Genomic DNA, 27,511 nt, shown 5'->3' on the forward strand with positions numbered 1-27,511 from the left:
GCTGAGTTGGTTTCGTGATTTTCCTGCCTCATACGACGACAGAATGCGACTGCTGAAAAAGGTGCTTGATTTGTAATACTTGCAATTCGCTTCAATTGGGTATGTCGCTCTGGCTTGACTGCGATCCAGGTACAGACTAGTAACAAGAGCCTTCACTCCCATCAAGTCAAATGCTGGAGACTAAAGTCTAAGCAGGGCACGATGTACATTCTCCTCACAAGCACAGTTGTGTGTCCTTGATGATGATTGATCTGTTCTCTATAGGACGCGTTTGCTCTTCTCTTGGCCGCGTACCATCCCTCGCTAGACCTCTTAGGTGTCTCGACCGTCCATGGCAACGCTAGCCTCGAGCAAACAACGTCCAATGCGCTGCGCATCCTCACCGCCATCGGACGTCCTGACATTCCTGTGCACCCAGGTGCAGCCAAACCATTCTGCCGAGCTGCGGTTCACGCGCCAGGCATTCATGGCTCGAGTGGAATAGATGGGACAGATCTACTGCCCGAGGCGCATGTACCAGCTATTCGGAAGCCAAATGCCGTCCTTGCAATGCGCCATGCAATCATGGACCAGCCAGCGGACACGGTCTCTTTGGTGGCAACTGGAGCATTGACCAATGTCGCATTGTTGTTTGCAACATTTCCCGAGACTGTGAGCCATGTAAAGGGCCTGAGTATCATGGGTGGTGGCATTGGGGATGGTTTCACGGATGCGCAAGGGCTGAGAAAAGGCGGTGGGAATGAGACTGATTGGGCAGAGTTCAATATATACGTAAGCTTCAAAGCCGGTAAAGCATGAAATTCCAGGTTTACTAATGGCCAAGAGCAGTGTGACCCAGAGGCGGCAGGGTCCATCTTGCCTGATGAGCTTGTTGCAAAAAAGACGACGCTCATCCCACTCGATCTCACACATCAGGCTATTGCAACAGATTCAATTCGTGAAAAACTCTTGCATGGCCGACAATCAGGACCACCCTCTACCTTGCGAACGCTATTCCATGATCTTTTGACCTACTTCGCAAGAACATATTCTAACGTCTTCGGTTTGAAAGCTGGACCACCTCTTCATGATCCCCTTGCGGTGGCCGTCCTGTTGTCGGAAGAAGAGCTCACAATTAACGATGGTGAAGGCGAAAGATGGCATGTCGAGGTTGTCACGGACGGTGTGCATAGCGCAAGATCTGAAGAACACGGCCAACTTGGAAGGACGATTGCTTCGTCAGTATCCGAACGTGGTACAGGAGGCATCAGAATACCTCGAAGCTTCGACAAAGCAAGATTTTGGGATCTGATCGACGATGCGTTGACCGCCGCAGAGGATCGTTTGTTGGCGCAATAGATTCGCTTTGTCACCTGCGGCCTTCTACCATGATGATATGATAACCAAACCCAGTCTTCACCTCTACAAATTTCGGACTTCCGACTGTGCTTGGCTCGAGTTCATATGCCGCCTTCTCATACGCAGCGTCCAAAGAGCCTCTGGTCTTCCACCCCAGACTCCCACCCTGTCTTGCTTTGTCTTCTGAAAACTCTCGCGCTACCTCATCAAATTTCGCCCCCTCACGAAGCTTTCCAAGCGCTTCCTCTTTGTTTGAGTGTTTCTCGCACTGTGACAAGCCTTATGTCAGTGGAGCTGCCGGCGCTGGCAAGAGTCGGTACAGACGAGAATATGCCGTGTATTGATCGCGTTCGCAGCTTTCAATTTGCCTCCTCCTACGCCTGTCTTTTCGTCTTTGCTTGAGCTACCTTTGCCTCCCGACTTTACTTTCTCGTCAGCTTTTGCCTTATTTTTGGGAGCCATCAGATTCTTTTGGATCACATAAGTCAAATTGCGCGTAAGACAGATCAAAAGTGTCCCCGCTTACCTGGAGGTTGCCCGGGCCCTGCCGCTTTAACTAAAGCGCAAGGTGAGTAGGACTCAACCTCCTTTCTTGCGCCCAGATTCAGGATAAAGAGCTCTTTATTTTGATGGCTCTGCTCTATTTCCTCGTACGACTAAGAAGTATCGGAAAAATAAGTAGATTTCGGTAGGCACTCTCGATCTTTCGGAAATTCTAGGAATAAATATATATTTTCAAAGTTGCATTAGAGTTAAAGAGTAGCCGGGGTAGCTCAATAGGTAGAGCGTGTGGCTCTTAAAGAGATCACCTCAAGGTCGCGGGTTCGAGCCCCGCCTTCGGCTTTTGCACCTCCTGCTTCATACCTTATGTTCTTCACTCGTAGCTCATTCTATCTTTTTGCGGCCTGAGAATCTATTTTGCAAGGTTTGTGTGCGTTTTGACATCGGTCTTGGCATTTCTTGGCGTTTGTTCCTTAGCTTCCCGAATTACTCCATGGCATTAGACAAAACAGCGAAAAGATAGATGCTCTCATGTTTGGAATTTCTGCAATGACCTTCTGTTGGTTGGCCTTTACAGGTATTCAATTCCATTTCATTACATGGAATGTATAGACATTCGCGGCTATCGAACGGAGCTCTCGCTTTCGAATCATACAGTGCTATTTGCATCCTCCAACCTCCTCGTATCAATGATCTTCGTGGAAGCAGCTCTGTCATTTCTGCGAACATTTTGCAGTTGCTATGAAGCCTGTTCTAGGACATTTTCATATTACTAAGCATGACCTGCGTAAGTGGGCTTCTCTAAACGTAAATGCTTTATTATCTTTCTACACATTCGTCCCAAACAGTGTGGGTCAATTCTTCCGGCCGAAGACCTCGAACAACCTTAGCGATTTCTATGTTGTGAATCCACAAACCATGCTGTCTATGCAAATCATCTACCTCAGAGTCCATCCAAAAATGCCTTCTTCATTTCCCGAGTTGGTGTACCGAATGCCAGCGCGCCCCTCACAATCACGGTCCCCGCAAACAGTGTAACAATTCCCTGTGGTCCATTTGACTCGCCTGTTTGAAGGAAAAGAAATGAATCAACGTGGCTGTGATAAAGTGTGTTTTTTATCCATCCCCACTTTCCCTCCCCCGTAGTCTCAACCACTCCTCCATCCTCCTCTCACTCGCCCTCCTCACCCTTCTCCTTCTCTGCACGCCCTTCCACGCCGCATACGTGAAATACGCCCCCACAACCGTGGCCAACGTGCCTGCGAGACTTATGCTCACGGCTAGGATGTCGGAAGTGCTCATAGCCTTTCCCCCTTTCCCACCATTTGCCTCAATACCACCACCAATACTTCCACTAGCACTCCCATCCCCATCTTGTTTCAAATCACTTGTTGTTGGAGTCGAAGGCGCACCAGAAGTAACAGTAGCAGTGGTGGAGCTTGGAGCAGCTCCAGTGGGTGCGCCAATCGGGTAGACCGTATTCAGCCCACTCGGTGCAGGAGCATCAAAAGTCTCGTTTGTGGGATGATCGCAGTCAGTTTTCCCATCGAGTGTACTGCCACAACAGCGCCAGGTGTTGGCGCTGTAGTCGTATATAACGTCTAGAATATTGGGATGGGTGCGATTCACTATTTCATTACCTCTCGGTCAGCAAATTGCCTATCCAGATTTTCTCTCGCAGTCGTCCCGAATCTGCTGTAGGGATTTTGTAAGTGTGGAAGAGGCTCAAACATACTACAATATCGGGGACACTCCTTAGCCGTATACCTCTCATCCGTGCACGGACTGAGATAGTAGCCTCCCTCCCCAGTCACACACAGTGAGTTTGAAAGGCAGCTATTAGCGCCAGGTTTTGCGCAGCAGTTGAGTGTGTCGGCGCCGCCACCGCAGGGGCTGACGAAGTCTGGGGAGGGGAGGACAGTGCTATTGTATGCGTAGAAGCAACCTGTTGGGGTGACGGGAGGGATCGTGGCGAGGAAAAGGATGAGGAGAAGGAGAAGAGATGGGGAGAGGAGAATGTGGTGAAAGGCGAATAGGGGGTTGGAAAATAGGGGAGTGCATGGTGCCATTCAGCCATTGTACTTCTACGCTTGGAGCGAGCACATGATGAATCCGGCTTTTTATCTCGCTCCCTTGAGCGAGCTGCGCCATCTAGGGATGTCTGACATAGATTTGTGGCTGCCTTGTCAGTGGTTGTGCCGCTGCTGTATAATCAGCGTCGTGGTGTGGTCCAATAAGCCTCCTGTTTGGTGACAACATTTGGCCCCATTACTTGTTGAAAGATGTAGTGGCCAAGTTGCAATTGAGAAGAGAGCGCACTTTGTTTCGGTAAAGGAAAAAAATATATCAGTGTTTCATGAAATGCATTCGTAATGATGATGTAGATGCAAGAGTGGGCTTGGTGCGATTCTTTCACATGCCCTTGGAAAATGCTGTGCCTTCCCTGACCCAAGTCATAACGACTTAGGAAACGCCACGCTAATCAAATTCATGGATCTCATCACGACTTTCAATGAAATGCGGTCGCGTGCTCCTTGACCTACTGCATTTCCATCTCCATCGCTTGCTTTGCGTCCTTATCTGGCCTCGTGTCTTCGACCCCGAGGCCTCCAAGATCTGCGGCCAGCTTGGCCACACCATTTGCATCGCCATTAGGTAGAGCATGCCCTGGCGCACCTGCCCCAAGCGAGGTACCAGCGGTCTCCACGCCAGTCAAGACTGTTGGCTGAGCTGAACCATTCGTATCCGTAGCCGACTTGGCGGTAGTTTCTGGCCCATTCATCTCGGCGTCAGTCCGACCAAAGAGCTCGCTCCACCACCTTAACTTCCTAGGTGTAGGCAGAATGAGTCGTTCCTGCCCTCGAACATGGTCGTTGATGGTTCCATCATATTTTTCGTTGAGAAATTGCGATTTGCGGGCTAGGAAATAATCCCACACGCTGCGGGTTCTCTCTTGTACGCGGGAATCTATGCGCTCCTTTTCGTTATTGTAGAGGAAAGTGCCATACTGACACGAATACAGATGGTAGAGAAGCCGGCGAAGGAAACGCTCGCTGAATTCGAAGCGGGTAGGGTGTTGTTGAAGTAGCTGATACGTGGCGTCAAGGAATTGGTGAAATATCGGACTTGTTTCTTTCACCTTGGTAGTGCTCTTCTCTTCCTTTGAATCTTTTGAGGGGGTGGAACCCTTCTTCGGAGTGAGATCTCCAGCTTCTTGCAGCTCACCCTCGGAATTGCCAAGAGAGTCTCTGCTATTGTTGTCCTTATTAAAAAAACCTTTTGCACTAAGCAGAGCATTCTCCAGTGCATTCCCAGCTCCGCTAGTCTGTGCGACGAAGCTCGGCTTACTGTTAATATCACCTCCAATCCTTTCATTCTCGATGTTGAACCATTTCTCGCTCGACAGGAAACCTGATCGGCGCTCATACTGATGGCCGAAGGAAAGCCAGTCCTTTTCGACCAGAACAATGAAACCTTCCAGAGTTCGGTAGTAAGGATCAAGACACAGTTGGCTGAGCGCACTGAGCTGGCTCGTTCGATCCCAGCCATCGGAGCAGTGAATAAGAACATGAGAATGTTGCAAACCGACCTGTCTTGTAATAATGCCAACACCATCTAGCACACGACCAATGTGCTTTAGCCAACTGCTTTTTGCTAAAGCTTCTCGATTCGGAGGCAGAGGAGTGATATCTGAGTCTTTCAGCGTATCAATGACCTTATTTAACGAATCTCTCATGACATGTATATTATCGATACCAAGATAGATCTTCGTTGCGAACTTGTAATTATCCATATTTTCCGATCCGAGACCAATCGCTTGCATAGCAAAAGCGTTGACTGTTGGTCTCGCATCAACGATCAGATTGTGTTGCTGAGCACCATAAATTTTTGGACCATCATCCGAGTCACCACTCCCCGATCTCGCAATGACTTCATCTTCCAACGCTTCAACGTCTCCAAAAGGCGGATTCACACTTGAAAAGGGAATTGACTCCTCTCCTTCGTCTGATCTCGAAGACTGTCTACTCCGAGGCCTTGATGAAGGTTGCGAGTCTGATTGTGCAGCAGCTGAAGTGTTGAAAATTGCGAGCAGCAATTTCTCATCTTGAATACTGCGATTTTGTCTCACCCCAACCATTGGTTGAGCACATCGTGTGATAGAACAATTGTTGACCGGATGTAAATAGGAGAGAACAGGCAGACGACCACGTGAACGATACTTCACTGCATAATTGAGAGTATTATCAGATATCGCAGACGGAATGACTAGTACCGAAGGATACGTCGGTGAAAACTATTGTCATCAGCATTAAACATGACGCAGGAAGTGAAAACCAGACACACAGCGTAGGTCCAATTTATATTTGATATCCTCCACCCAGTGTCTGTCCCTTTCTCACCGACACCCTGCCTCCTCCACTCGCTGCTTGGGTCGTAGATTTCCCATCCATTGACATCTTTCTCAGGCTGCTGTGGTTGGTAGGAAAAAGCATAGACCTTTTCCATACGCCCAATCTTGCAAGTCCAGGCTCTTATGCTGTCATATACATCCCTAGCTTTTCTCTCATTGTCAAAGCAAAAGCAAACAAAATTAAAGTCTCGACATTGTAGACGAATTGAGGAAGGCAGATGGGAGGATGGCGGAGCGGGTCGAAGGGTACACTTTTGTATAATATGGTAGGTGACCCATAGCTCGCGACTTTTCGGGGTCGGAACTTCTTGCGTAGCTGGTGGTGTATGTATGAAAATAATGTGATGAGGAGTGAGATGTAGCGTTCCTTCGACTTGCTCCCCTCGTCGAACGAGCTTGACTTCGTCGACCTATTTGACTTTTCAGTAAGAGACTTCCAGTCAAAACTGGCTATCACACTTTTGCAATCCGGGTTCGCTGCATTGCGCTTTTCTCTTTCATCTTGAGCTTGGTTTGAGGCAAGGATTCAGCAGTAGGAAACGAGAACATGTCTGTTGAAATCTAACGATAGAACACTGTCAAAGCAACAAATTGCAATCATAAAAATGGTGTACATGTTATCAAGCTTCTAAACAAAAACTAAGGCTTAGTAGCACGGTTGTCAGGATCTGTTCCTTTCAATGGGAAGTCGCGCCCAGAAAGAAGGCTTATCGATAAGCGCAAACGCTTCGCTTGAGATTCGGCGCTAGTGTCCCACATTGAACAACTCCATATTGGGTTCATTTGCTGCATCCACAGCCCGATATCCTCATATCAATCATGACAACCCAACCTGGTGCTGCGATCTCTAAGCGCCGGAAGTTTGTGGCTGATGGTGTATTTTATGCTGAGCTGAACGAGTTCTTCCAACGTGAGCTAGCAGAAGAGGGATACTCAGGCGTGGAAGTCCGTGTCACGCCTACTGTTACTGATATCAGTAAGCACTTGAGCCTCCGATGAACAGCATACTGTCAATTTTTCTTGCCACTGACCGATGATACAGTCATCCGCGCAACGCACACCCAAGAAGTCCTGGGCGAGCAAGGCCGCCGCATTCGCGAACTTACCTCCCTCATTCAGAAGCGATTCAAATTTCCCGAAAACTCCGTCTCCCTCTATGCAGCTAAGGTACAGAATCGTGGGTTATCGGCTGTCGCGCAATGTGAGAGCTTGAGATATAAATTGCTCAATGGATTGGCTGTTCGAAGAGCATGCTACGGTGTGCTGAGGTTCATCATGGAGAGCGGTGCAAAAGGGTGTGAAGTTGTTGTCAGTGGGAAGTTGAGGGCTGCTAGAGCGAAGAGCATGAAGTTCACGGTCAATAATCTCCCTTGCTCGGATTTTAACGAGGCTGATTTATGAATGTAGGACGGATTCATGATCCACTCTGGGCAACCAGCCAAAGACTTCATTGACAGTGCTACTCGCCACGTGCTATTACGACAAGGTGTTCTTGGTATCAAGGTTAAGATTATGCGTGGCTCAGATCCAGAGGGTAAAGCTGGGCCCCAGAAATCGCTGCCAGATTCAGTTACCGTCATTGAGCCCAAGGAGGAGCAGACAGTCGTGCAACCCATGAGTCAGGATTATGGTGCGAAAGCCGTTGCTGCGCAGCAAGCCGCCGAGCAAGCAAGGTTGTCAGAGCAGCAACAGGAGGGTGGAGAGGACTATAACCAGGAATAGAGTATAAGAACTCGCGGACCTAAACCTGTTTGTAGTGTCTGGTTGTGGAACACTTCCTTTTCTCTGGAGTCAGATCATTTAGCTTTCTCATTAAACGATCTTCCAACTTCATATGATCGTTAGGTTCTCGGTTTAATGCAACAGACCCATGATTTATGTAGGTATCTCACAATGCCTGTCTAAAACGACGCTGCGAACATCACAAAATAGCGTGCAGATGTCGTTATCGACGCTCTCCGGTGTCGATCAGTAACATGTCTCAACACTATTTATTCATCTTACGGCGACGTTACCATTCGATCCCCAACCCTATCCGCAGCTGTCGAAGCGAAGAACCTTACATCTACATCCCCATCTTGCTGCAGTTTCTCCAGATTCGGTAAGATTGATTCTTGGATTAGTGCTTGGCCCTTGGGTGAAGGAGTGCTTGAAGACTTTGAGTTGTCGAGTTCGTGAATGGTGCCTTCTGCTGGTAAGCGTTTGAGTATATCAATTAGAATGGTGTAAGATTTGGCGACGTTGAAGCGTATATTCGGGATATCATCTGTCACCAATCGGTCCATCATTGGGAGAATTGACTTTTCGATGGTTGCAAGATCAATGGCCGGCGCAAGAGTCTAGACCAACGTCAGCAAGGAAGTAAGGCAAGCAATCAGGACTACTCACGGATATGGCGAAGCAGGTCGTCATTCGATAGAGGTAATTTGGGTGCTGACCCATAGCCATGACTTTAGGGATGATGGCTTCGCTTGCCCATGAAACGCCGAAGACTTCGGTCAATTTCTTCAAATTCTTTGTAGCAGCTTCTCGTATAGAGAAAACGGTGTCACCGAGCCAGCTCATGCAGAGTGTGCTCAACTTCTCATCAAAGAAAGCGACGCCTAGTTGGCTCGCAAGCAGCGGTATGTATTCAATTATGGCTAGGCGTACTCTCCATTGCTTGTCCTCAGCGAGCTGAACGATTGCAGGGAGAAGCGACTGTGAGAGAAGCTCAATCCCGATAACTTCAAGACGTCAGTCATATCTCGGCGAGTAGGCAAGAATACATGCCTTTGTTTACCAATTCGAGCTTTGAGATGATGTGAAGTCTAACGTCGGGGAATTCGTCCTTGAGCATTTGCAAGAACATAGGTAAAAGATGTGAGATGGTTCTGTTCGTTCATTAGGTATCCTCTAATTTCTCAACAAAGAGCCACTTACTCGTCTTTGCCGAGTATTGGAGCAAGACCGCTAATTTGCGTACCTAGAGCGGCGCGAACATGCTGCGATGTGTCCGAGACGAGGTCCTCTATACTTGTCATGATTTCGTTGAGTAGTGTCTCTCGATCCAAAAGTCCACAGAAACCTAGAAAGCGATCAGCGTTTCAATCAATGCCATAGATTATCACCAGCTTTACCTGGAATTTGACCTGCAACTGCGGTCCGGACTTCTGCCTCCGTATCTTTGAGTAATTTGACAAAAGCTGGGACTAGATCACGCTGCACGGTTTCCTCGTCAACAGCTCTTGCTATCTATTTTCAATCAGCATGATGCGTAGCCTCATAGGTCCCTCGTGACGCGCCTTTTCGAACCTGTCTGCAACCATATATCTTACTCTCCAGCTCTTGTCCTCGAACAAACTTCGCAAAGCGGCTAGAAGGGTGCCATGACTCGTTTGCTGCTCCTTTGGGACAACCTCCGCAATCGCGATAAGAATCTCGACTGTCAGCAGCCGCACACTATCTTGGTCATCTCCCGCTAGGTGCTGGAATAGGGGTATCATTTCATCAATCACGGTGTTAGGCGGCATTTCCTTCACGAACTTTGCAAGATTGCTCGCCGCTTGCCGTCGAACCATAGGAGTCTCATCATGAACCAGGGTACCAAACTGCTGTCTTAAGCTCTCCTGTGAAGTGGGCGAGGATTTTGAATAGGGCACGGAGAAAAGTCCAGTAGCAGAGATCTTCGATGTGAACCAATCGGCTTTCGAAAGGCGCATTGTCAGTGGGATGAAATGGGCTTCGACTTGTTCTTGTGAGAGTTCGTGGCATATCTTGTTCAATGACTCGACAGCCTTCTCCCGCACGAGAGGCTCCTCTATCGCTGCAAGATTCTCCAAAGGTGACAGGAGCACGTGCCCATACTCGGGACCCCCAACATATTCTACGAAGCTCCCAAGCTCTTCACTTAATGCTGTGAGAACTTCGTCTTCATCCTCAACAGACTCTTGGATATGGTCAGCTATCCAACAATGAATCGCGCTAGCTGGAAATCCTACTGACCGTCTAGGAAGGGTATCAGCTCGTCTCTCGTCCGCTCAGCTCCGAGCGCCAAAGCTATTGTAGAAAGTCTGTGAATGGCATTGAGTCGTAAAAGTACGTCATCATGCTATATGTAGCTGTATCAGCTACCAGGCTTGCTCCTTGAGTAATGATTGGACTCAATACCTTCAATTCATCTATAAGAACAGCTATAGGAAAGAGAGGGTCATTCTGAGCGTCGCTGTCCATAACGGATATTCTCTCTGTAGCAGCTAATGTATTTCAAATGGATTTGATCGACGTGTAGTCTGCGTCTAGACTCGAGGTCGCGCTGTAAGAAAAGAATCTGGGACGAGTCGTATTGCCGGCGACAAGGTCGCAGCTTCTAAAGTCGAGGAGGCCGAGGTCTGAGAAGCGTGCTGCTTCGCCCGAATAATACTTTGAAGCAACTAGCGCCTGAGGTGAGGGTTCTATATGTCGAGTAAAGCAGTAATATCAAAAGAGAAGTCGAATAGGGATTAAGGGTCGTTCAGAGCTAAGTTGCGGATATCATCCCTTGGTGGTACAACTTTCAGGCAGCCTAGCTTGTGGAAAAGATATCACAAGGCTTCTGACCCGATGCGAGTCATTAGCACGTTGCGTGGTTATGCAGGGTACAAACAATCGACGTTAGATTGTGCCTTGCGAAATAACCGCCAAGCACTCAGCCCTACACAGCGCGTTTTGGTGCTGCACTTTTCTGGCTGCAAGGTACCTCGTCTGATCTGACTCAATCTCGACTGACTTCTACGACCAGATCAAATCGGCAACTTTGAGCTCAGGCGCTCGGCCTTGCAACGAGAGCGTTTCTCTAGCTCATCGTTCCAGCATGCCCACTATCACAGTAGACAAAGCGGCTCTGTTCGAAGCTCTGCAACAAGAGTAGGTAAATTTACCTTGAAATCGAGTGGATTCTTCCAAGGTGCTGATTACTGCCATCGTGCTAGATATACTACAGAAGAGTTCGATGAGCTGTGCTTCGACTTTGGTCCGTGCACGTCCGTACTATTACCACAATACGACTTGAGCTAAATTGTCCAAAGGCATTGAGCTTGATGAAGATGTCAGAAAGTGTCCTTCTGTACTGCTTGTGAAATCGCTGAGCATGCTTAGACCTCCAACGATGAGCGGCCGATCGTCAACGGCAAGCAAGAGCCTGCTCAGCTCAAGATTGAGATACCTGCGAATCGGTAGTTCCTAAGTCACCGAAAGCACGAGCTCAGGGATTGATAATGCTGGCTAGATACGATATGCTCTGTTTCGAGGGCATACAGTTGATGCTCAACATCTTCAATCTAAAGGCGACTTCTCCCGAATACAAAGCCATCTCTCCACCCAATGGCAAGCCAGAAGTCTTGACATGCCACAAATCGGTTTGTGCCCATGACCCACGTTTGGCGAATGTCGATTGACCCTGGGCAGACCGAGCAGGTACGGCCTCTTTTATCAGGTGCAATACTTCGAAACATCACCTTTACACAAGAGCGATACGAGTCCTTTATTGCGTTGCAAGATAAGTTACATCAAAACCTCGCCCGGCAACGGACCCTAGTTTCGATTGGCACACACGACCTAGATACTATCCAAGGTCCCTTCACATACGAGGCGTTGCCGCCCAAAGATATCAAATTCATCCCACTTAATCAAACGAAATCAATGAATGGCGCAGAGCTCATGGAGTTCTATAAGGTACGAAAAGGCGCTTCAAATTCGCCTCGAGATACTGAATACCCCAACAGAACGACAGACACCTAGGCCGCTACCTACATATCATCCGAGACTCCCCGGTTTACCCCGTGATCCTCGACGCCAATCGAACTGTCTGCTCCATGCCACCCATCATCAACTCCGAGCACACCAAAATCAAGGTTACCACCCGAAACGTCTTCATCGACATCACAGCGACTGATCGCACCAAACTGGAAATCGTCAATCAGATCCTTGTTTGCATGTTCTCTCAATACACATCCACCCCCTTCACCGTCGAACATATCCAGATCCATTCCCCCCATAACAACCAAACCCGACTCGCCCCAGATCTCCAACCCCGCCAAACAACTGCCTCCCTTTCCTACCTGAACGCTTGCTGCGGACTCTCCCTTTCCCCAGACGAAGCCTGCAAGCTCCTAACCCGCATGTCATATACCGCTCACCACTCTCCCAAGAATCCCGACACCATCAACGTCAACATCCCCCCTACCCGCGCCGACGTCCTCCACCAAGCCGACATAATGGAAGATATCGCCATTGCCTACGGCTACAACAATCTCCCTCGGCACTTCCCCAAAGTTAGCGGCACAATCGCCCAACCCCTGCCCATCAACAAACTCTCCGACATCGTCCGCATCGAAGCCGCCATGGCCGGCTGGTCAGAAGTGATGCCCCTAATCCTTTGCTCCCACGACGAGAACTTCTCCTACCTCAACCGGCGCGACGACGGCACCACAGCCGTCAGGCTCGCGAACCCCAAAACAGCCGAATACCAAGTCGTGCGCACGAGCCTACTCCCCGGGCTTCTCAAAACGCTAAAGGAGAACAAACACCACGCGCTCCCCGTGAAGATCTTTGAAGTCGCAGACGTAGTCTTCAAGGCCCCCGAGCTGGAGCGAAAAGCAAGGAATGAGCGACACTTCGCTGCGGCGTTCTGCGGGAAGCAGGGGAGTGGGTTCGAAGTCGTGCATGGGTTGCTAGACCGGATAATGTTGATGCTGAAGGCGGCGTTTACGGTCAATGAGGGAGATATTGCGGGGGAGAAGGTGGGGAGGAGAAGGGGAAGGCGAAGTATTGGATCACGGAGACAGGGCATCCGATGTTCTTCGAGGGACATGCGGCGGAGATTCATTTGGATATGCCAGGGCGGAAGGGAGATGAGGTTATTGGAACTTTCGGGATATTGCATCCGACTGTGCTGGAGAAGTTTGAGTTGAGGTATCCGATTAGTGTTGTGGAGATCAATGTGGAGGTGTTCTTGTAGTGAAGAGGACAGAATGTGATAGGAAATAAAACGGGGGCGACAGTGGCCTATGCATAGGTGGAATTGAAAAGAATTGTAGATATTGAACATAGAGGCCAGAGAAAGATATGCGTGAAGCCGTAGAATCCGGCTGTTATTTGGATATTGCATTGCTTTCGATATTCATCGTCTCTTCCAGCACTTGCTATATACAACTCAACGCTTGACTTCAATCTAAAGCCATCCTCATTACAGCATTCCGCAGTATCTCCCACTTGCTCATAGACAACCGATTCACAAACTACCGCCCGTGCGTATCATATACAAATTTCGCCGTCGAAGTACCATTGGAACAAACAGTACAATGCAAATTTCCAAGAACACTCGTTCATATATCGAGCATCCAATCTCAACAAAGTCACGCATCCGGCGTCGACGTCCCTTCAGCAACTGCCTCTCCCGTTGCAGTAGTCACAGGCACTGGCGTCGAGCCCTCAGACTTCTCCGCAGCAACATCCTCCTTCTCACCTGCAGCCGACCCATCGCCACCTGATAGAGCTTTAGCGTTCTGCCCACTCGGCTCAGACACCCTATCCCCGTCTGGCCGAACCGCTGAGCTGGACTCAGGCATTTTTCGCTTTGGTATCTCTGCTGCCTCGTCGCCCACCTCTCCTGACTGGAGGACGTCGCTCTGCCGCTCCCGTAGGGCGAGAAGTTTCGCCACAGGATCCCAATTGCTCTGTTCGGGGACGCCTTCAGCGGCTGGGAGATCTCCCGCTTCGTTGCGCTCGGAGTTCCAGAAAGAAGGCCGTCGGACAGGGGCAGGCGTGACGGGAAGGGAGGGACGTTCGATCTCAGTAGGAAAGTCGGTGACTTTGGAGGGGCGGCGGTCTGGAGGGTATTCCGAAGTTGGTGAGGTGATGGAATCGGGGTTTGGGTGTGCGGAGGTGGGATTGGGTTGGTCCGACGTGACTTGGTTGAAGAGGACTTGGACTTTTGCGCGGCGGTTTTGAGGGAGGGTAGAGATGTAGCGGTTGATTTCGGGGATGTCGTCCCAAGCATTGGCGAGTTTGAAGTCTGCAAGCGGTTCGGAGGTTGTGTCAGTGATTGTGGGGGTTTCTGATCCTTGGGCGTCGGATTCAGTTGTTGAGCCTGTGGTTTCGGACGGGGCTGATAGTGATGGTGGCGCTGAAGGGGACGGCAGGTCTTCTGCAAAGACACGAGTGGCTTTCGGTGCGCGAGTCTCCCAGGGGAAGATAGGAGGGGGGCGGTCTGCTGCAGCAGGGCTCCTGGGGAATTCGTACAGGCCTTGTGGAGTCTCTGGCACGCTAGGTGCTTGAAAGAGGTTTGGATTTCGGGACATTTGATATATCTCTTGGGGCAAATCGGGCGCTTCAGGTCTGGAGTTGGTGGGCGGCGGTTGCCTTCACAGGTTAGTCTTCTTCATGCTTCTTGTTTGATTTCGCACCTACCGTGATGGATCCCATTCGGTGGAGAACCTCCGTCTTTGTTCCTCTAGAGCCTCCTTAGACTTTTGTCCGCTCGTTGCATTTTCAAAGCTTCTCCCTCCTAATTTCGATGCAATGCCATAATCTTCAGCCAATTCACCAGACACATATTGCTGCACCGTTTTGTTCAATTGCTGGCTTGATCCGTACGCTGTTGGCTGGGTCCTGTAATGCTTATCGTAGACGGCCCACCACCGCCCCAGCAGCTCCTCGTACACTCCATTGGCCCCACTCATTCTATCCCTGCCTTCTTTCCACGGCTTTCCTATACCGATGTAATGTACCAAGCTTATAGTACTCTGAAAATGTCGGTAAGCAGGAGCATATTGGTAGTTCCCACTTGGGGTGCAGTTGTACGCGAAGCTCAATCTTTCCCAATTTGGGAAGTGCACATTCAGTAGACCTTGATCTGCGCCATCGAAGCTGATACCCCTCTGAGCTAAGGCTAGAAGTGCATAATAATCACCCATGTTGGGCTTGAGCGAGAGGATCCCAGAGTTGAAACAGTCAGGCCAGCCGATATCGGGCACAGCAGCGAGATTGTGGGGAAGGCGAAATAATTCATCCGGAGCTCGAAGAGCAACAGCATCTGCGTCGATGTAGACAATATGGGAAAATTGAGTCTGTCTCCATAGAGCAATCTTCGTAAAGGTCGAAGAAAGATCGGGTCGGCCCATCAGATAAAGGTTTCCTGGAGACCTATTGATGATGCGGTCCACGGGTATGATGTGATCGAATGTCGTCTGTATGTACTCTTCAGCGTTGATACTGGGTGCTAAAGACAAATATGGGCACCTTGAGCTCATCGATAGTTGACGCAGATATGCTGTCTAACGTGATGAGGATTGCGAGTTGCTTTTTTGTGCCCTGATCTCTGAGAGAGTGGGCGAGCACCATTGCCCCTACCAACAAGTTAGCTGAAGGAGCCCATGAGAAAGGTTTTGACATACCAGGAAGGTACTCATCGCTCAGTAGAAGCTGGAAAGCCAGTCAATTGATCTGTATTTACGTGGGGCAGATTCTGGACGATATACACATACCGTGCAATACGCTTCTGAGCCCGGCTCCACCATGGCGGTAGCAAGCCTTGACCACCTTCTCAAGCTCGTATCAGCATGATGTAGGTCGAAGAAGATTGCTTTCCCCGCAGCATTGGAAGAGCTCGAGTCTGATCGTAGCGGATGAATGACACCAGACGAAACAAGCTTTTTACTGCCCCACGTTTTCCCCGAGGCATTTCTTCCGATATCTTTTTTTTAAATTGTCCAATCTCTTTTGCTACAATAGGCACTGGAGGATGTTGCACATGGAACTTCATCTTCATAAGTCACAAGCCGCATACTGGCGATAGATGAGTCTTGCTTATGTACAGATTTGAAAAAGAAAAATGCTGCTTCTATTGTTGCATGGCCCATCTAACCCAACCCGACCCTCAGAATATCAAGTCGCTTGACAGGGAATGATGTGCATGATAAAGGTGAGGAATCTCCATCTCAACCCAGTTCTCTTATGTGCATAGGCGTCTGCTGATATGACTGCTCTTTCTCGTGCTCCCTGTGTCTCCAGAATTTGGCAGCATCAAATCTCGAACTGCGATGATCCTCTCAGTTCGTCACATAACCGCGCATCCACCACTTCTTGCCCTTCTCCTGCCATTTCTTGGTCCACCCTCCTCCTCATCAGCGTGTAGCAGAGCGGCTTCCCTCATCCGTCTTCTCCTTCTTCTCGAGCCCCCTCCTCCTGCGTTTGCTTCTTCATTTGCGATCATATACTCTGCCCATTTCCTCTCCAAACGAGCAGCAGACTTAGCGTCGCCTCTAAGCACACGCTTCATATGTTCATTGACGGTATCTTGATAGCCGTAGAAACATTTCACAGAGACGACCTCCGTCCGATTAGGTTCTGTGTTTCGACAAAGGATCTCTCGGACTCCTGTCCATGTGACATTCTGGCAATCATAGACAACAACATGAAGGCCTGGCTTTGGCGGACTCTTGTGTTGTGATGGTTTGCTACGATCTCGCTCCCAGACTTGAGCGGCAGCTTCTGTCAGGACGAGGTCTGAGACGCGCGTGTTGTCCATAGTGATACTCTTCAGACTTGGACATGCCTTGACCACCTGGAGCATGCCACTATCTCCGAGGTTCTCACAAAAGCTGATGTTCAGATGTTGCAACCTTTCGTTGCAAGGCGATTGCGCAAGGTTGTGTAACGATGAATTGGAAAGTCCGTCTAGCTCTTCTAAATCCAGGTGGGTGAGATTGGGGACAGATTTGAATATGTCAGAAAGTGCGTCGTCTGTGATTTCACTGCAGTGCGATATTTGGAGGCCAATAAGATCCGGAACGTTGTATGCTAGTGCTTGGACGCCCACATCTGTAAGTGATGCACACCGACTCAAATCAAGGTGACGAAGTTTGCGGGGAGGTACGACGGGACGGTCTGTGAGTACGTCTATCTTTGGGTTCTCACCTACCAACAGGAGATGCAAAGACTCGTCGTCAAGATCATTGCAATGGGAAAGAATGAGTCTCTCAAGGGTGTTTCTTTCGAACAGCTCCAAGAGAAATGCTCTATCATTTAGTCCCTTGATCTCGCCTGCCCGTAGATCTCTCAATTGGGTGCAAGCTTGAGCTATCCTGAGTAAGCCCCGGGTGTCGATATTCTGGCACCAAGAGACATTCAAGTGTTCCAGTTGCGGACATCCTTGAGCGATGATTCTCATGGCAGAGTTGCTGACATCTTTTAGGCCAGATAAATTAAGCTGAACGAGGCGCGGATTCCTGATCAAGAAGTGATGGACCGAGCTCCGGTCTATTCTGCATCCTTCCAAAGAGAATTGCTCAAGATTCCTACAAGCGTCCGGTATTTGATGACCGTCAGCTCCCCATCGCTCCGGCATTTGCACACATCCTCGAAGGTTCAAGTCTCTGAGAAATGGACCTGCTCTTGTCATGATCTTCGTCAAGGAAGCTGCCGATATATCACGATAGTAAGCTTCTGTGTCAAGATTTACCCATAATTGACCGTCGAAGCACATCTTATGCCACGCTCGTGAGACCGAAGAACTTCTCACCAGCTCTTTCGGCCCTAAATATTTGAGTATGTGCATACGAAGCTCATAAGGCATCTCTTTCCAAAAGGCGAACGATTTTCGCTTTCGCAATGACTTCACGCGGGCAATGGGCTTTGAAAAGTAGTCCTCGACGACTCCGACCGCTCCTATCGACTGTGGTGGCGATTTCCTCTCATCCCTAGGCGCCGGCTTCAAATCCGAGGGTAGAGGCACGCTTCGTGGTGTAGATGTAACATCCACTTGTCTTTCACCACCAATGCGTATTAGCCTCCCGTTTAGATTGGAAATTGGTGCTTCTGGGCCTGGTGTTGTAGCCACGCTCGTGGGTGCGGTCGAAAATCCTGCTGATGATTGTGTAGAAGAAAAGGAAGGGCCGTACGAATGTCCGTGTCGGGAGCTTGATGATACCAACGAGACGCAGGACATTGAAGCTTTGCTACCGCCCATCAATGAGGTTGTGGAAGACGAATTGCGACCCAATCTGGCCAACGAAGGTGATGAAGAGATCCTCTGCAAGCTCTGCAGAAAGCGTTTGCGGCCTTTTGGTTTTGGTGGTCTTTCGAGGGGGAGCGGACCGCCATCTTCTGGTTCCTCCTGTATGTTTGGGGTCATTAGACCAGGGGATGAAGTCATGTCGTCGAAGGCCACCTGAGCCATGTTCCGGTGTGTATTCAATGTATGTGCGGCAGCTTGACCATGGGGCAATGATTGTAGGCTTGCAATCTCAAAGTTGGAGGACCAAAGATGTCACGCTGCCCAGACCATCATGGCATCTTTCATGGAATTCACAGTGGTTGTGTAAGAGTATGATCGCACGTTGTCTAGCCTGCGACGCCAAATGATGTATGATTGGGTGAGCTTTGCGTGGTGTTGTCGGGTCTCGCGACCACGCATGCGCTTCGCTCTCAGCAAGCCTGCAGCTCTCAATAATGGTCCACAAGGAGGGTTCACTGGACCTGCAAGCTGCCTACAGCTCGTGTCGGTGAGCTCGTGTGAGAGGGTCAGGTGAAGGGAGCTTCGGCGGGGTCTAATCGGGGTATCGATAGCCTTATCGAGCTAGGGCTAGTACTAGTCATGCGGGGTACTCCGGTACAAAGTCGCGAGATAGGTACACAATAGGATTCAGGGACATTGGGCGTTTTGGTGAGTTGTGTTGGGAGATAGTGAAAGAGTGGAAATGGAAGGGTTCTGTGGGTCAGGCTGAGATGATAATACGAGGTAAGCACGGCTACAGTTGGTCGAGGAGAGAATTGGCAACCGCAAGAGGCCGGAAACGGCGGACACCACTCGGCGCCAATTGATGGAAACGATGTGTGCTACCCAAAATCGTATACTTCCCCAGCAATAATATATCTCCGTAGATCGAAAGCCGTGACTGCGAAAATGAAATAATATTAAATGGGCTCCGAACTCCGAATTCAGGTAGGAAAATCCCCAGCCCTTACACCAGTCGTTTGGTGGCACGGCAGCCGCAAGGCGGCCCGGGCTTTCTGTTTCCGTGACAGTGCCGAGTGTCTCCTAGAATCTGAGAAGACTTAAAGAGAGATTTTGAAGCTCCTCGTCCGAAAATTTCTATTATTGAAGGCTCTAGCAATATCTACAATCTATCAAGACTGGAATCTAGGCTGAAGAGGCTGCGAGGCTACCATTCTCTTATACTACCGTCCGGACCGGTGAAGCCTTTTGGAGGCCATGGAGGCGTCGTCTTCGCAACCTGTCTGACTTCGGCCTCATTCACCTCTATACCAAGCCCCGGGCCACACAGGCCGTCGATATAACCGTCTTTGACAGTCCACACGCTTGGGTCTCTGACATAATTCGTGATATCGTACTCTCCAGCCTCCGTGTTGTAATGGATACCTAGGCTCATCTCCTGGATCACAAAATTCGATGTGGCCATCGCAAATTGCATGCATGCAGCCAATGCGATAGGCCCGAGGGGGCAGTGGGGAGCAACAGCCACGTCGTACGCCTCAGCCATACTCGCCATCCGGCGAAGCTCGGATATACCGCCACAATGCGAGATGTCTGGCTGGAGAATGTCGATTGAAGTATCTTGCAAGAATTTCTTGGCGTCCCATCGACTGTAGAGTCGCTCACCAAGTGCAATCGGTATAGTCGTCATCTGAGAAAGCTGCTTGATACCCTCGTGATGTTCGGAGAGGAGTGGCTCCTCAATGAAAAGTGGAGTGTGCGGCTCGAGTGCTTTTGCTAGCTGCTTCGCCATTGGCTTGTGCAGCCTCCCATGGAAATCCAAGCCGACGTCCATCCCCACAGCCTTCACAAGTTTCAATCTTTCGACACTTGTTTCCAACGCTCTTGGTGAGTCCAACCAATCCACGTCCTCCGTCGCATTCATCTTGACTGCCCGAAAACCCTGCGCCCAACGTTCTTTTGCTGCTGCTTCCACATCTCTTGGCCGGTCTCCTCCAATCCAAGAGTATACTTTGATCTTATGTCGCACTTTACCGCCGAAGAGCTGGTACATCGGCACATCTAGACGTCTAGCCTTCAGGTCCCACAGCGCAATGTCAATCCCAGCAAGGGCAGACATTAATACTGGGCCTCCACGATAGAAGCCCAAGCGGTACGCGACTTGCCAGATGTGTTCAATGTCGCTATTTGAAGATAAGTCTCAGCAAGAAGCTAGCATCCATAGCGCAAATTGTACACATACTCTGCCTCATATCCTAGAAATCGTGATGTCAGCGCGTCAAGGGATCCTTCGACTGCCTGTGAATGCCCCTCGAGCGTAGCTTCACCCCACCCATAGCTGCCGTCTTCATCAGACACCTTCACGAACAACCAACGCGGCAAGACCCTGAAGTGCTCAATGCTCTTGATTTTAGCCATCGTAGACGATAAGCCTCGACAAGAAATTCCCAATGAAGAAGGAATTCAACGACGACGGATCAGACAAGGGCACGCGAAGATCCTGCAAGTCTCAACGCACAGATGGGAAATATTGGCGAACGGATTTGGACAGACCGGGGTTCTGCTGCAGGTAGTTGAGCAAGCTTTGCTGGTATACCAAGGAAGATAGGTAAGCCAAGGAGAATGGTCCCAACGCGGTGGCGGAGCGCGAGAACGGAGCGCGAAAAGAGCAATAAGAGACATTTGGAGCAGTGTGTGGATGGGTGACAGCCGGCTGATCGACATAGTTTACTTTTCGCGGTACCAGCGCATCGGCACTTGCAGTGGGAGCAGAGGACAAGTGAGGTAAGATGTCTCGTCATCCACGAATAGATTGGTAGTGTCCTTGCATGAGGACCAGTATGGCATAGACAAACCATCAACAAGAGGTTTTTAAGCGAGAGCAATGGAAAAGAAGAAGTCGATGTTGCGCACTCCGGGCGATGTTTAACTAAGTTGTAGATCGCCTTCTGACGCCACGCGCCGCCAAGCCGAGGGCGCCTGGCCGCAAACGGGGTAGGTCGGTTTTGCTACGCCTGCCTCCTGCTGACTACGGATCATTCAATTATATTGGAGCATCCGAAGGGGAAATCGACGACAGAAGCGTGCGGGATTATGTGCACAGGGGAACACAACACATAATCCGAACCAATTGGGAAATCAAGCGCCACATGCCAGAGCGCCTAATTGGCCCCTCCGACCCATCGGGCTCTTCGCTTTGTCACTTCAGCTCGTCAACCTCATTTGATGGTCACCACTTATGTTCGGAAGGAATTGAATAATCAGTTCTCATCCTGGGTCTATTTCCCCAGGCCAAAGCTCCTCCTGTTCGTGGTTGGCAAGCATTCATGCCGGATTCCTTGAATAGCATTCTTGTAAGAAGGCTCATCCCAATGTCCTTGTACGATTTCACATTGATTATGATATAGGGAAGGACTCAGCAACCCTCAAACGGCGACCCGTACTTAGCCACTATATCCAATGGCTTTCTTACGAGTCCTGTGCCTGATTTCGCCTCCACCCTAACCACCCAGGCTGAGCAAGATGCGGAGGATGATAATCTTCGGTTCTTGAGAGGGGAGTTATCTTCCTCGGATGATGAATCCTTGACAGAGAGCGATTCGAACAGCGTCAGGGAGCAGCGGACTCGACGGCCATCGCATCGCCCGCATGAGCGGAGATATTTGGAGGAACGAGCGAGAGGCGTCATACAGCAAGAATACAATGGGTGGGCGCCTGCAGCGACCGAGGATGATCAAGGGGGGACGGTCGGCATGAGTAATCGACTTGCTTATCCGTCGTATCACTTCATGAGAAATGACGATAACCTAAGAGCAAGGTTGCGGGAACGGCGCCAGGAAGACCAAGCTGCCGCGCAGATCGCAGAAAGTGATTCAGGACACCAAGTATTTGCAATTCCACCTCAGAGGCATCCTTCAAGATTTGTTGAAAATGGCATGACTGGTACGCCTACGTCCGAGTCGTCACTTCGAACAACTGCCATGCTGCAGGCCGTGAGGCAAAACAACCCCTCACAGCAAACTCGTCAATCACTACAGCGTTTCATACTCGATAGAGAACGTAGTCTGCTTGACTCGGAATCGAGAGAGAATGAAGGATCTCAATCGACACTGCGCCATTCATCTTCTAACCAAAGACGACTTATGTCTCACGACGACTTAAGACGAGAGATTCAGCAGAGTCGTAACACGCTTGAGCATCATCAACAACGTAGAGCTAATCTTGAAAGTCGACTACAGCAACAAACGCAACATCTTAGTTCTTCGAATAGCAACAGAAGGCTGCACTCAGAAGATGTGCGAACACCATGTCTCCCCAATCTAAGCGGGCTATGTATTGAAGGAATAGTGAAATATTTAGAGACCTTGAGAGTTTGCGAATCAAATGGCGAAGGTTGGGATGCAGCCATAGAAAGCGGTTTCAATCCAGAAGAGACCCATCTCCACAACAGCGATGACTTTTTACTGGACACAACTACGATTCCGTCACCTCCATTCAGCTCATGGCTCCAAGTTGGTAGTGTACTATCCGGAAAGCAATTTGCTCATCCCCTTACTCGGCCCCCATCAAACGGACAAGGGAGATGGTCTTCACAACGCTCCGATGTACGACACCCAACCCTTGGAACATCCAGTGCACGAACAATATCGCCTGTCAGATCATCCAATGATGAAGGCTTAGTATCCCATTCTCTACGAACTCAAAGGAGGGAAGTGGAGGATGACAAATGGCCAGTGAAGGTTACAATACACAGTATTGACTATGAAGAACTGACGCTCTCGGGTACAATGGAAGCATTTGACGTTCCAGATAAAATATCACCATCGAAGTGTTCAAGTATCACTACATATCTAGAAGGCGAGATTATCGACTTCAATAAAAATACCTTAGAAACCAAGGGCTTCAACGCAGACTGTAGGATTGATGGAATCTACTGGCGAAAGCTGCCACCATTCAGAGACATGAAAGACGACGAAGTTATTAAAAAATTCTTAAGCAAAACCTGGATGCAGCGTGAGCTGATGCAGAAATGGATATTGATGAGATGGAAGGGTAAACAAAACTTACACACTAATGTCTGTAATCCCGCTGACCCTGGTTTCTAGAGAAGCATTTCGTCACGCCCTCGGAGGCAGAATCATCCCTTACTATCAGTGGCTTCTACTACATCTCCATGCGACGCTCTGATGGGCGCGTAGAAGGTCTCTACTATGATCCAACTAGCACGCCCTACCAGCACCTGAATCTCAAGCCAGATATGCGGACATTCCCGGCTTATGACTTCCGATAATGTAAGACTACTAATCTACTTCGAGGTCGCGTCACGCCGCAAGCCATGGTGTATTTTTATCTGTATCTATATCGAAGGGTAGGATATCAGAATCTGGAGGAATATGCATTAATCAAGCTGCTGTCCTATCAATGCTGCGTCGACTTCCTGAATTCATTTGATCTATCCTCTTCTCCATCGCACTTCACCACCCAAATTCTTCGCTATGCCAAAATACATCTCTCCCTCCTTTTACCCACCGTCCCACCTCCCTCCTTAAATTCGCACCCATGCCTCTTGGCCCACACACAAACACTGCAACCTTCTCATGCGGATCATGCTCAAAGGTTCCATCTACAATATTTCTCAAATCTGGCCGTCCCTTCTCCAGCAGACCTTTTCCTTCATCATCTACATCCAGCTCTTGCTCCTGCAACTCAATGCCCTCGGCGCCTTCACTCTCGCTGCCAGTCATAAAGATCCTAGCATCGCCCCTGCCTTCCTTCAAACTCGGCATCGCCCACTTCGCGTCCTCAGCCCTCCTCACAGCCCATACAAACTTCATGTCTGGCCCTCCTCTGCTTTCCCTCTCTTCGCCGCCCAGTGAGTGTAGATACATCGGTAGAGTGAAGGTTGCGCCCACCCCGCCCGCTACGAATAGTATTCTATCGAAGCTATCTAGAGGTGGGAAGTATGTAGTAGACCCGTAGGGCCCCTCGATAGTCAACTCTGTGGTGTTAGATGGCTGTTTCTGCGGTGAGGCGAGGGCGTCAAGAATCGCAGTCGAGCCTTTGAGAGTGCGGATGACGAGTTCGATAGAGTTGCTGTGGGGTTGAGAGCGCGATTGCTTCGTCGGAGGCGGAGAAGCGATAGTGAAAGGGTTCTTCCGTAGCTTTTCGGGGAGAGAGGCGAAGCCGATATAAATGTGTTGGCCTGGCACAAACAACTTGTGTCTCCAAGATGGAGGGAGAGGGATGCTGACGGAGAGAAGGTTCGTGTGCTCGATGCGACTGATAGTGGCCTGAACAGTGGATTGGAAAATGTTCCGCTGGATGACTAGGCCGATGAAGACGAGCGCTGATTCTATGACGTATAGTCTTAGGTGAGTGACATGGAAGTAGAGGACGGGGAGGAGAAGGGAAGCGAGGGCGACATGGAGGTAGAAGAAGAGTCTGTAGCTCCAGTCTCTGATTCGGGCTAAGGCGGTGGTGAAGAGGAGAGCGGAAGAGGTGATGGCTGTGAGGCCTAGGATTACGTCCCAGTCCTGAATACGCTTCAGGAGGAGGCCTTTTTGGATGTAGAAGTTTAGGTAGAAAGAAGCGTGGCAAGCGAAAAGCAAGATGATTATGCGGCCGAGGAGACGGTGATAGGGGTTTAATTCCTCATGGGACATCCGGGTGAGATATTGGATTGGGCTCCAGGACTTTGTGGCGAGGAGATAGTGGAGTGGGAGTTGAGAGGCGGCAACGATGCCGAAGCGTTTGGTGATATGGAGATAATCATCCCCGGTGTCTTTAGTGACGAGAAAAAGGAGCCAGGCCATCCATAAGATAGCAAATAGCCATTCTTTTCGGGTTTCCCAGCCTGGAGCGAGCTCGGTATCTAACCACCACTTCAGTCTTCTCCAGGACCAAATTGAGACCGTCGCTCGCTCATGCTGCCTATTGAAAGGAACCGGGCTTCGTTGTTCTTTCAAGGGCTGATAATCCCTTCTTCGGCTCAGTCTGCTTCCTAGAAGCTTGATGCCTCTGGAAAGCTGATATAACAATGGCAGTGAGAGAATGGAAAGCTGAGCAAATTGACCATAGTTGTCGAGTAAGTTTCGCCGCCGCTGGAGTTGCTCGTCATCCAGATCGATGAAATGATATGGAAAGCCCATCTTGATTACAATAGGGAAATTTGTGACATGAGAAGGTCGCGAAAATAGAGCCCATATCTTGTTGCTAAGACTTACATTTCATTACTAATACATTGACAAAGATGGCTTCTCATAAGAGAAAGATGTATGTGTTCAATGCGCTTTCGTAAGCACGAAACGGCCCATCATCACTCTTGCTACCCGGCTATCAATATATTAAACTACATCCCGTTTTTCTCCTGAGCGTCAAGACGTGTTGCACAAGCTTGCGACTGAGGCCTCAATCATCCTTTGAGCTTCCTACGAAGTCTATTGTATACGTATCTGATCTTTATACAATGACTCACGCCTGCAATCGCATCAGTCCTCGATTTTGGACCAAAACCATGGGATGATCAGTCGATGAGGCCCCGAGCATCAAGGGCCTATGTCGCCTCCAACCTACGACGTATCATGCGCCGAACCAGTCTGACCTCTGTTCTCGGCCTCCTTGCGTTTGTCGGCTTCACACTCTATCTACTGCGAAGTCACAGGGATCGCAAGCACTTTCATGCTCCTTTACCTGAGCTCACAAAAGAAATAGCGCCGTCGACCGAAACTTCACACCCCATTCATCAATTGATTACAAAGGCACAGGATGATCATGAACAGCTCTTGAACAAGCAGTCTGACTCATTACAAAAGGCTGTTGAGGAATATCGTCGAAGGTACTTGTTGCCGCCGCCACCAAATTTTGACAAATGGTGGGAATTTGCGAAAGCAAGGAATGTACAGCTGATAGACGAATACGATACAATATACCATTCTTTACTGCCTTTCTGGGGCTTGCAGCCGCGAGACGTAAGATCAAGAGCGAGGGAAGCTTTGGGGTTTGACAATGCTTTACTAGGAGTATACGTCAGAGATGGCAAGGTTGTCACTGCCGCTGGAGGTACAGAATGGCAACAACAATCAACAATCGGCATGTTGAAGGAGTTTGTTCAATACCTGCCAAATATCGATCTACCGTTCAACGTACATGATGAGCCAAGGGTTGTCGTACCACACGATGACTTGAGCAGATTGCTCGTCGTTGCAAATAATAAAATCGCCGCAACATCTGGATCCTCGGCGCCCAAAAATGCATGGTCACCACCTTCGGAGGAGCTTGGAGACGGAACCAGAGCCTACGAAGTAAAAACCACAAGGTTCAACAAGTATGCCCATCAACCGACTTGGACAGAGTCGCGAATGTCCTGCTCTCCTGACAGCCCTGCACGCTTCCTCGACGAAGCACCACAAGATGACAGCAGCTCATTCACCTTCTCCCAACTCGGCTTCATCAAGAATAAAACTGCGTTCTCTGATATCTGCCTTTCACCATCGCTCCGCGAACACTTCGGTTTCTTTGATCGCCCGAACGCCTTCAATATTGTGCATGATCTATTCCCGATCTTCTCGCAGAGCAAAGTCAGCAGCTATCAAGACATACTCTACCCCTCACCATGGTATTGGTCAGACAAAGTTCCCTACAAGGAAGAAAATGACTACGCATGGGATCAAAAACAGAACAAAGTGTACTGGCGTGGGTCCACAACTGGAGGTTTTTCGAGAGATGGTGGGTGGAGGCGGCAACATAGACAGCAATTTGTGGACAAATTCAATGGGCGTACAAATGCAACAATAATGGTGAATGAGGGCGGCGCAGGATGGACCACAAAAGATGTTCCTAGGAAGGATTACAATGAGCTCATAGACGTACATTTCGCTCATGTTGGTCAATGCGATCCAGGCGATTGTGATGCCCAACGTGAATATTTCGATGTTCTCAACCCAGACAAACAGAATGCGGCGTGGGGATATAAATACCTGGTAGATGTTGATGGTAATGCCTTTAGTGGCCGTTTCTATGCGTTTCTTAAGAGTATGAGTCTCGTGTATAAAATGGCGATCTTTCGAGAGTGGCATGAAGAGTGGTTGAAGCCTTGGGTGCATTACATTCCACTCTCTCTACATGGAGCGGAGTATGTCGAGAGTGTACGGTATTTCCATGACGAAGAAGAAGGTAGAGTGCAAGCTGCAAGACTAGCAGTCCAAGGACGTGAGTGGGCGGATAGGGTCCTTAGGAAAGAAGACTTTGAGGTTTGGTTATTTCGTTTACTCTTGGAGTCAGTGCACTAG

General features: G+C 49.5%; 12 protein-coding genes and 1 non-coding gene across 13 annotated transcripts; 6 read left to right on the forward strand and 7 right to left on the reverse strand.

The window, feature by feature from the left end:
• Positions 1 to 43: 43 nt before the first annotated feature.
• Positions 44 to 1,338, forward strand: KY384_000938 (uncharacterized protein; the record flags this gene model as incomplete). Its single annotated transcript, XM_044809471.1, has 3 exons — positions 44 to 61; positions 265 to 771; positions 829 to 1,338. 3 exons carry the CDS (start codon positions 44 to 46, stop codon positions 1,336 to 1,338), a joined length of 1,035 nt encoding a protein of 344 aa, XP_044673378.1.
• Positions 1,339 to 1,348: 10 nt separating this feature from the next.
• On the reverse strand, positions 1,349 to 1,800 carry PIN4 (Peptidyl-prolyl cis-trans isomerase pin4; the record flags this gene model as incomplete). Its single annotated transcript, XM_044809472.1, has 2 exons — positions 1,349 to 1,606; positions 1,663 to 1,800. The coding sequence occupies 2 exons, from the start codon at positions 1,798 to 1,800 to the stop codon at positions 1,349 to 1,351; spliced, it is 396 nt and encodes a 131-aa protein (XP_044673379.1).
• Positions 1,801 to 2,100: 300 nt separating this feature from the next.
• Positions 2,101 to 2,181, forward strand: KY384_000940. Its single transcript has one exon. It is a non-coding gene; the product is annotated as a tRNA-Lys (tRNA).
• Positions 2,182 to 2,955: 774 nt separating this feature from the next.
• On the reverse strand, positions 2,956 to 5,977 carry KY384_000941 (uncharacterized protein; the record flags this gene model as incomplete). Its single annotated transcript, XM_044809473.1, has 2 exons — positions 2,956 to 3,394; positions 4,383 to 5,977. 2 exons carry the CDS (start codon positions 5,975 to 5,977, stop codon positions 2,956 to 2,958), a joined length of 2,034 nt encoding a protein of 677 aa, XP_044673380.1.
• Positions 5,978 to 7,069: 1,092 nt separating this feature from the next.
• Positions 7,070 to 7,972, forward strand: RPS3 (40S ribosomal protein S3; the record flags this gene model as incomplete). The annotated part of the gene is made up of 3 exons (XM_044809474.1): positions 7,070 to 7,226; positions 7,293 to 7,606; positions 7,658 to 7,972. The coding sequence occupies 3 exons, from the start codon at positions 7,070 to 7,072 to the stop codon at positions 7,970 to 7,972; spliced, it is 786 nt and encodes a 261-aa protein (XP_044673381.1).
• A 278-nt stretch (positions 7,973 to 8,250) lies between these two features.
• Positions 8,251 to 10,462, reverse strand: PAA1 (Polyamine N-acetyltransferase 1; the record flags this gene model as incomplete). Its single annotated transcript, XM_044809475.1, has 8 exons — positions 8,251 to 8,589; positions 8,639 to 8,976; positions 9,023 to 9,123; positions 9,173 to 9,317; positions 9,370 to 9,484; positions 9,535 to 10,178; positions 10,235 to 10,340; positions 10,400 to 10,462. 8 exons carry the CDS (start codon positions 10,460 to 10,462, stop codon positions 8,251 to 8,253), a joined length of 1,851 nt encoding a protein of 616 aa, XP_044673382.1.
• Positions 10,463 to 11,081: 619 nt separating this feature from the next.
• On the forward strand, positions 11,082 to 13,226 carry KY384_000944 (uncharacterized protein; the record flags this gene model as incomplete). The annotated part of the gene is made up of 8 exons (XM_044809476.1): positions 11,082 to 11,134; positions 11,200 to 11,240; positions 11,296 to 11,315; positions 11,366 to 11,442; positions 11,496 to 11,625; positions 11,675 to 11,941; positions 11,992 to 13,033; positions 13,054 to 13,226. The coding sequence occupies 8 exons, from the start codon at positions 11,082 to 11,084 to the stop codon at positions 13,224 to 13,226; spliced, it is 1,803 nt and encodes a 600-aa protein (XP_044673383.1).
• Positions 13,227 to 13,623: 397 nt separating this feature from the next.
• Positions 13,624 to 15,786, reverse strand: KY384_000945 (uncharacterized protein; the record flags this gene model as incomplete). The annotated part of the gene is made up of 5 exons (XM_044809477.1): positions 13,624 to 14,629; positions 14,678 to 15,456; positions 15,509 to 15,615; positions 15,664 to 15,691; positions 15,754 to 15,786. 5 exons carry the CDS (start codon positions 15,784 to 15,786, stop codon positions 13,624 to 13,626), a joined length of 1,953 nt encoding a protein of 650 aa, XP_044673384.1.
• A 539-nt stretch (positions 15,787 to 16,325) lies between these two features.
• KY384_000946 (uncharacterized protein) lies at positions 16,326 to 18,446 on the reverse strand (the record flags this gene model as incomplete). The annotated part of the gene is made up of 1 exon (XM_044809478.1): positions 16,326 to 18,446. The coding sequence occupies one exon, from the start codon at positions 18,444 to 18,446 to the stop codon at positions 16,326 to 16,328; it is 2,121 nt and encodes a 706-aa protein (XP_044673385.1).
• Positions 18,447 to 19,431: 985 nt separating this feature from the next.
• Positions 19,432 to 20,642, reverse strand: KY384_000947 (uncharacterized protein; the record flags this gene model as incomplete). The annotated part of the gene is made up of 2 exons (XM_044809479.1): positions 19,432 to 20,407; positions 20,467 to 20,642. 2 exons carry the CDS (start codon positions 20,640 to 20,642, stop codon positions 19,432 to 19,434), a joined length of 1,152 nt encoding a protein of 383 aa, XP_044673386.1.
• A 908-nt stretch (positions 20,643 to 21,550) lies between these two features.
• KY384_000948 (uncharacterized protein) lies at positions 21,551 to 23,514 on the forward strand (the record flags this gene model as incomplete). Its single annotated transcript, XM_044809480.1, has 3 exons — positions 21,551 to 21,577; positions 21,632 to 23,276; positions 23,330 to 23,514. 3 exons carry the CDS (start codon positions 21,551 to 21,553, stop codon positions 23,512 to 23,514), a joined length of 1,857 nt encoding a protein of 618 aa, XP_044673387.1.
• A 184-nt stretch (positions 23,515 to 23,698) lies between these two features.
• KY384_000949 (uncharacterized protein) lies at positions 23,699 to 25,372 on the reverse strand (the record flags this gene model as incomplete). Its single annotated transcript, XM_044809481.1, has 1 exon — positions 23,699 to 25,372. The coding sequence occupies one exon, from the start codon at positions 25,370 to 25,372 to the stop codon at positions 23,699 to 23,701; it is 1,674 nt and encodes a 557-aa protein (XP_044673388.1).
• Positions 25,373 to 25,804: 432 nt separating this feature from the next.
• KY384_000950 (uncharacterized protein) lies at positions 25,805 to 27,511 on the forward strand (the record flags this gene model as incomplete). Its single annotated transcript, XM_044809482.1, has 1 exon — positions 25,805 to 27,511. The coding sequence occupies one exon, from the start codon at positions 25,805 to 25,807 to the stop codon at positions 27,509 to 27,511; it is 1,707 nt and encodes a 568-aa protein (XP_044673389.1).

Source organism: Bacidia gigantensis (assembly GCF_019456465.1).
Source record: "Bacidia gigantensis strain McMullin 20006 chromosome Unknown contig_125, whole genome shotgun sequence".
In the NCBI taxonomy this organism is placed as follows: Eukaryota; Fungi; Ascomycota; class Lecanoromycetes; order Lecanorales; family Ramalinaceae; genus Bacidia; species Bacidia gigantensis.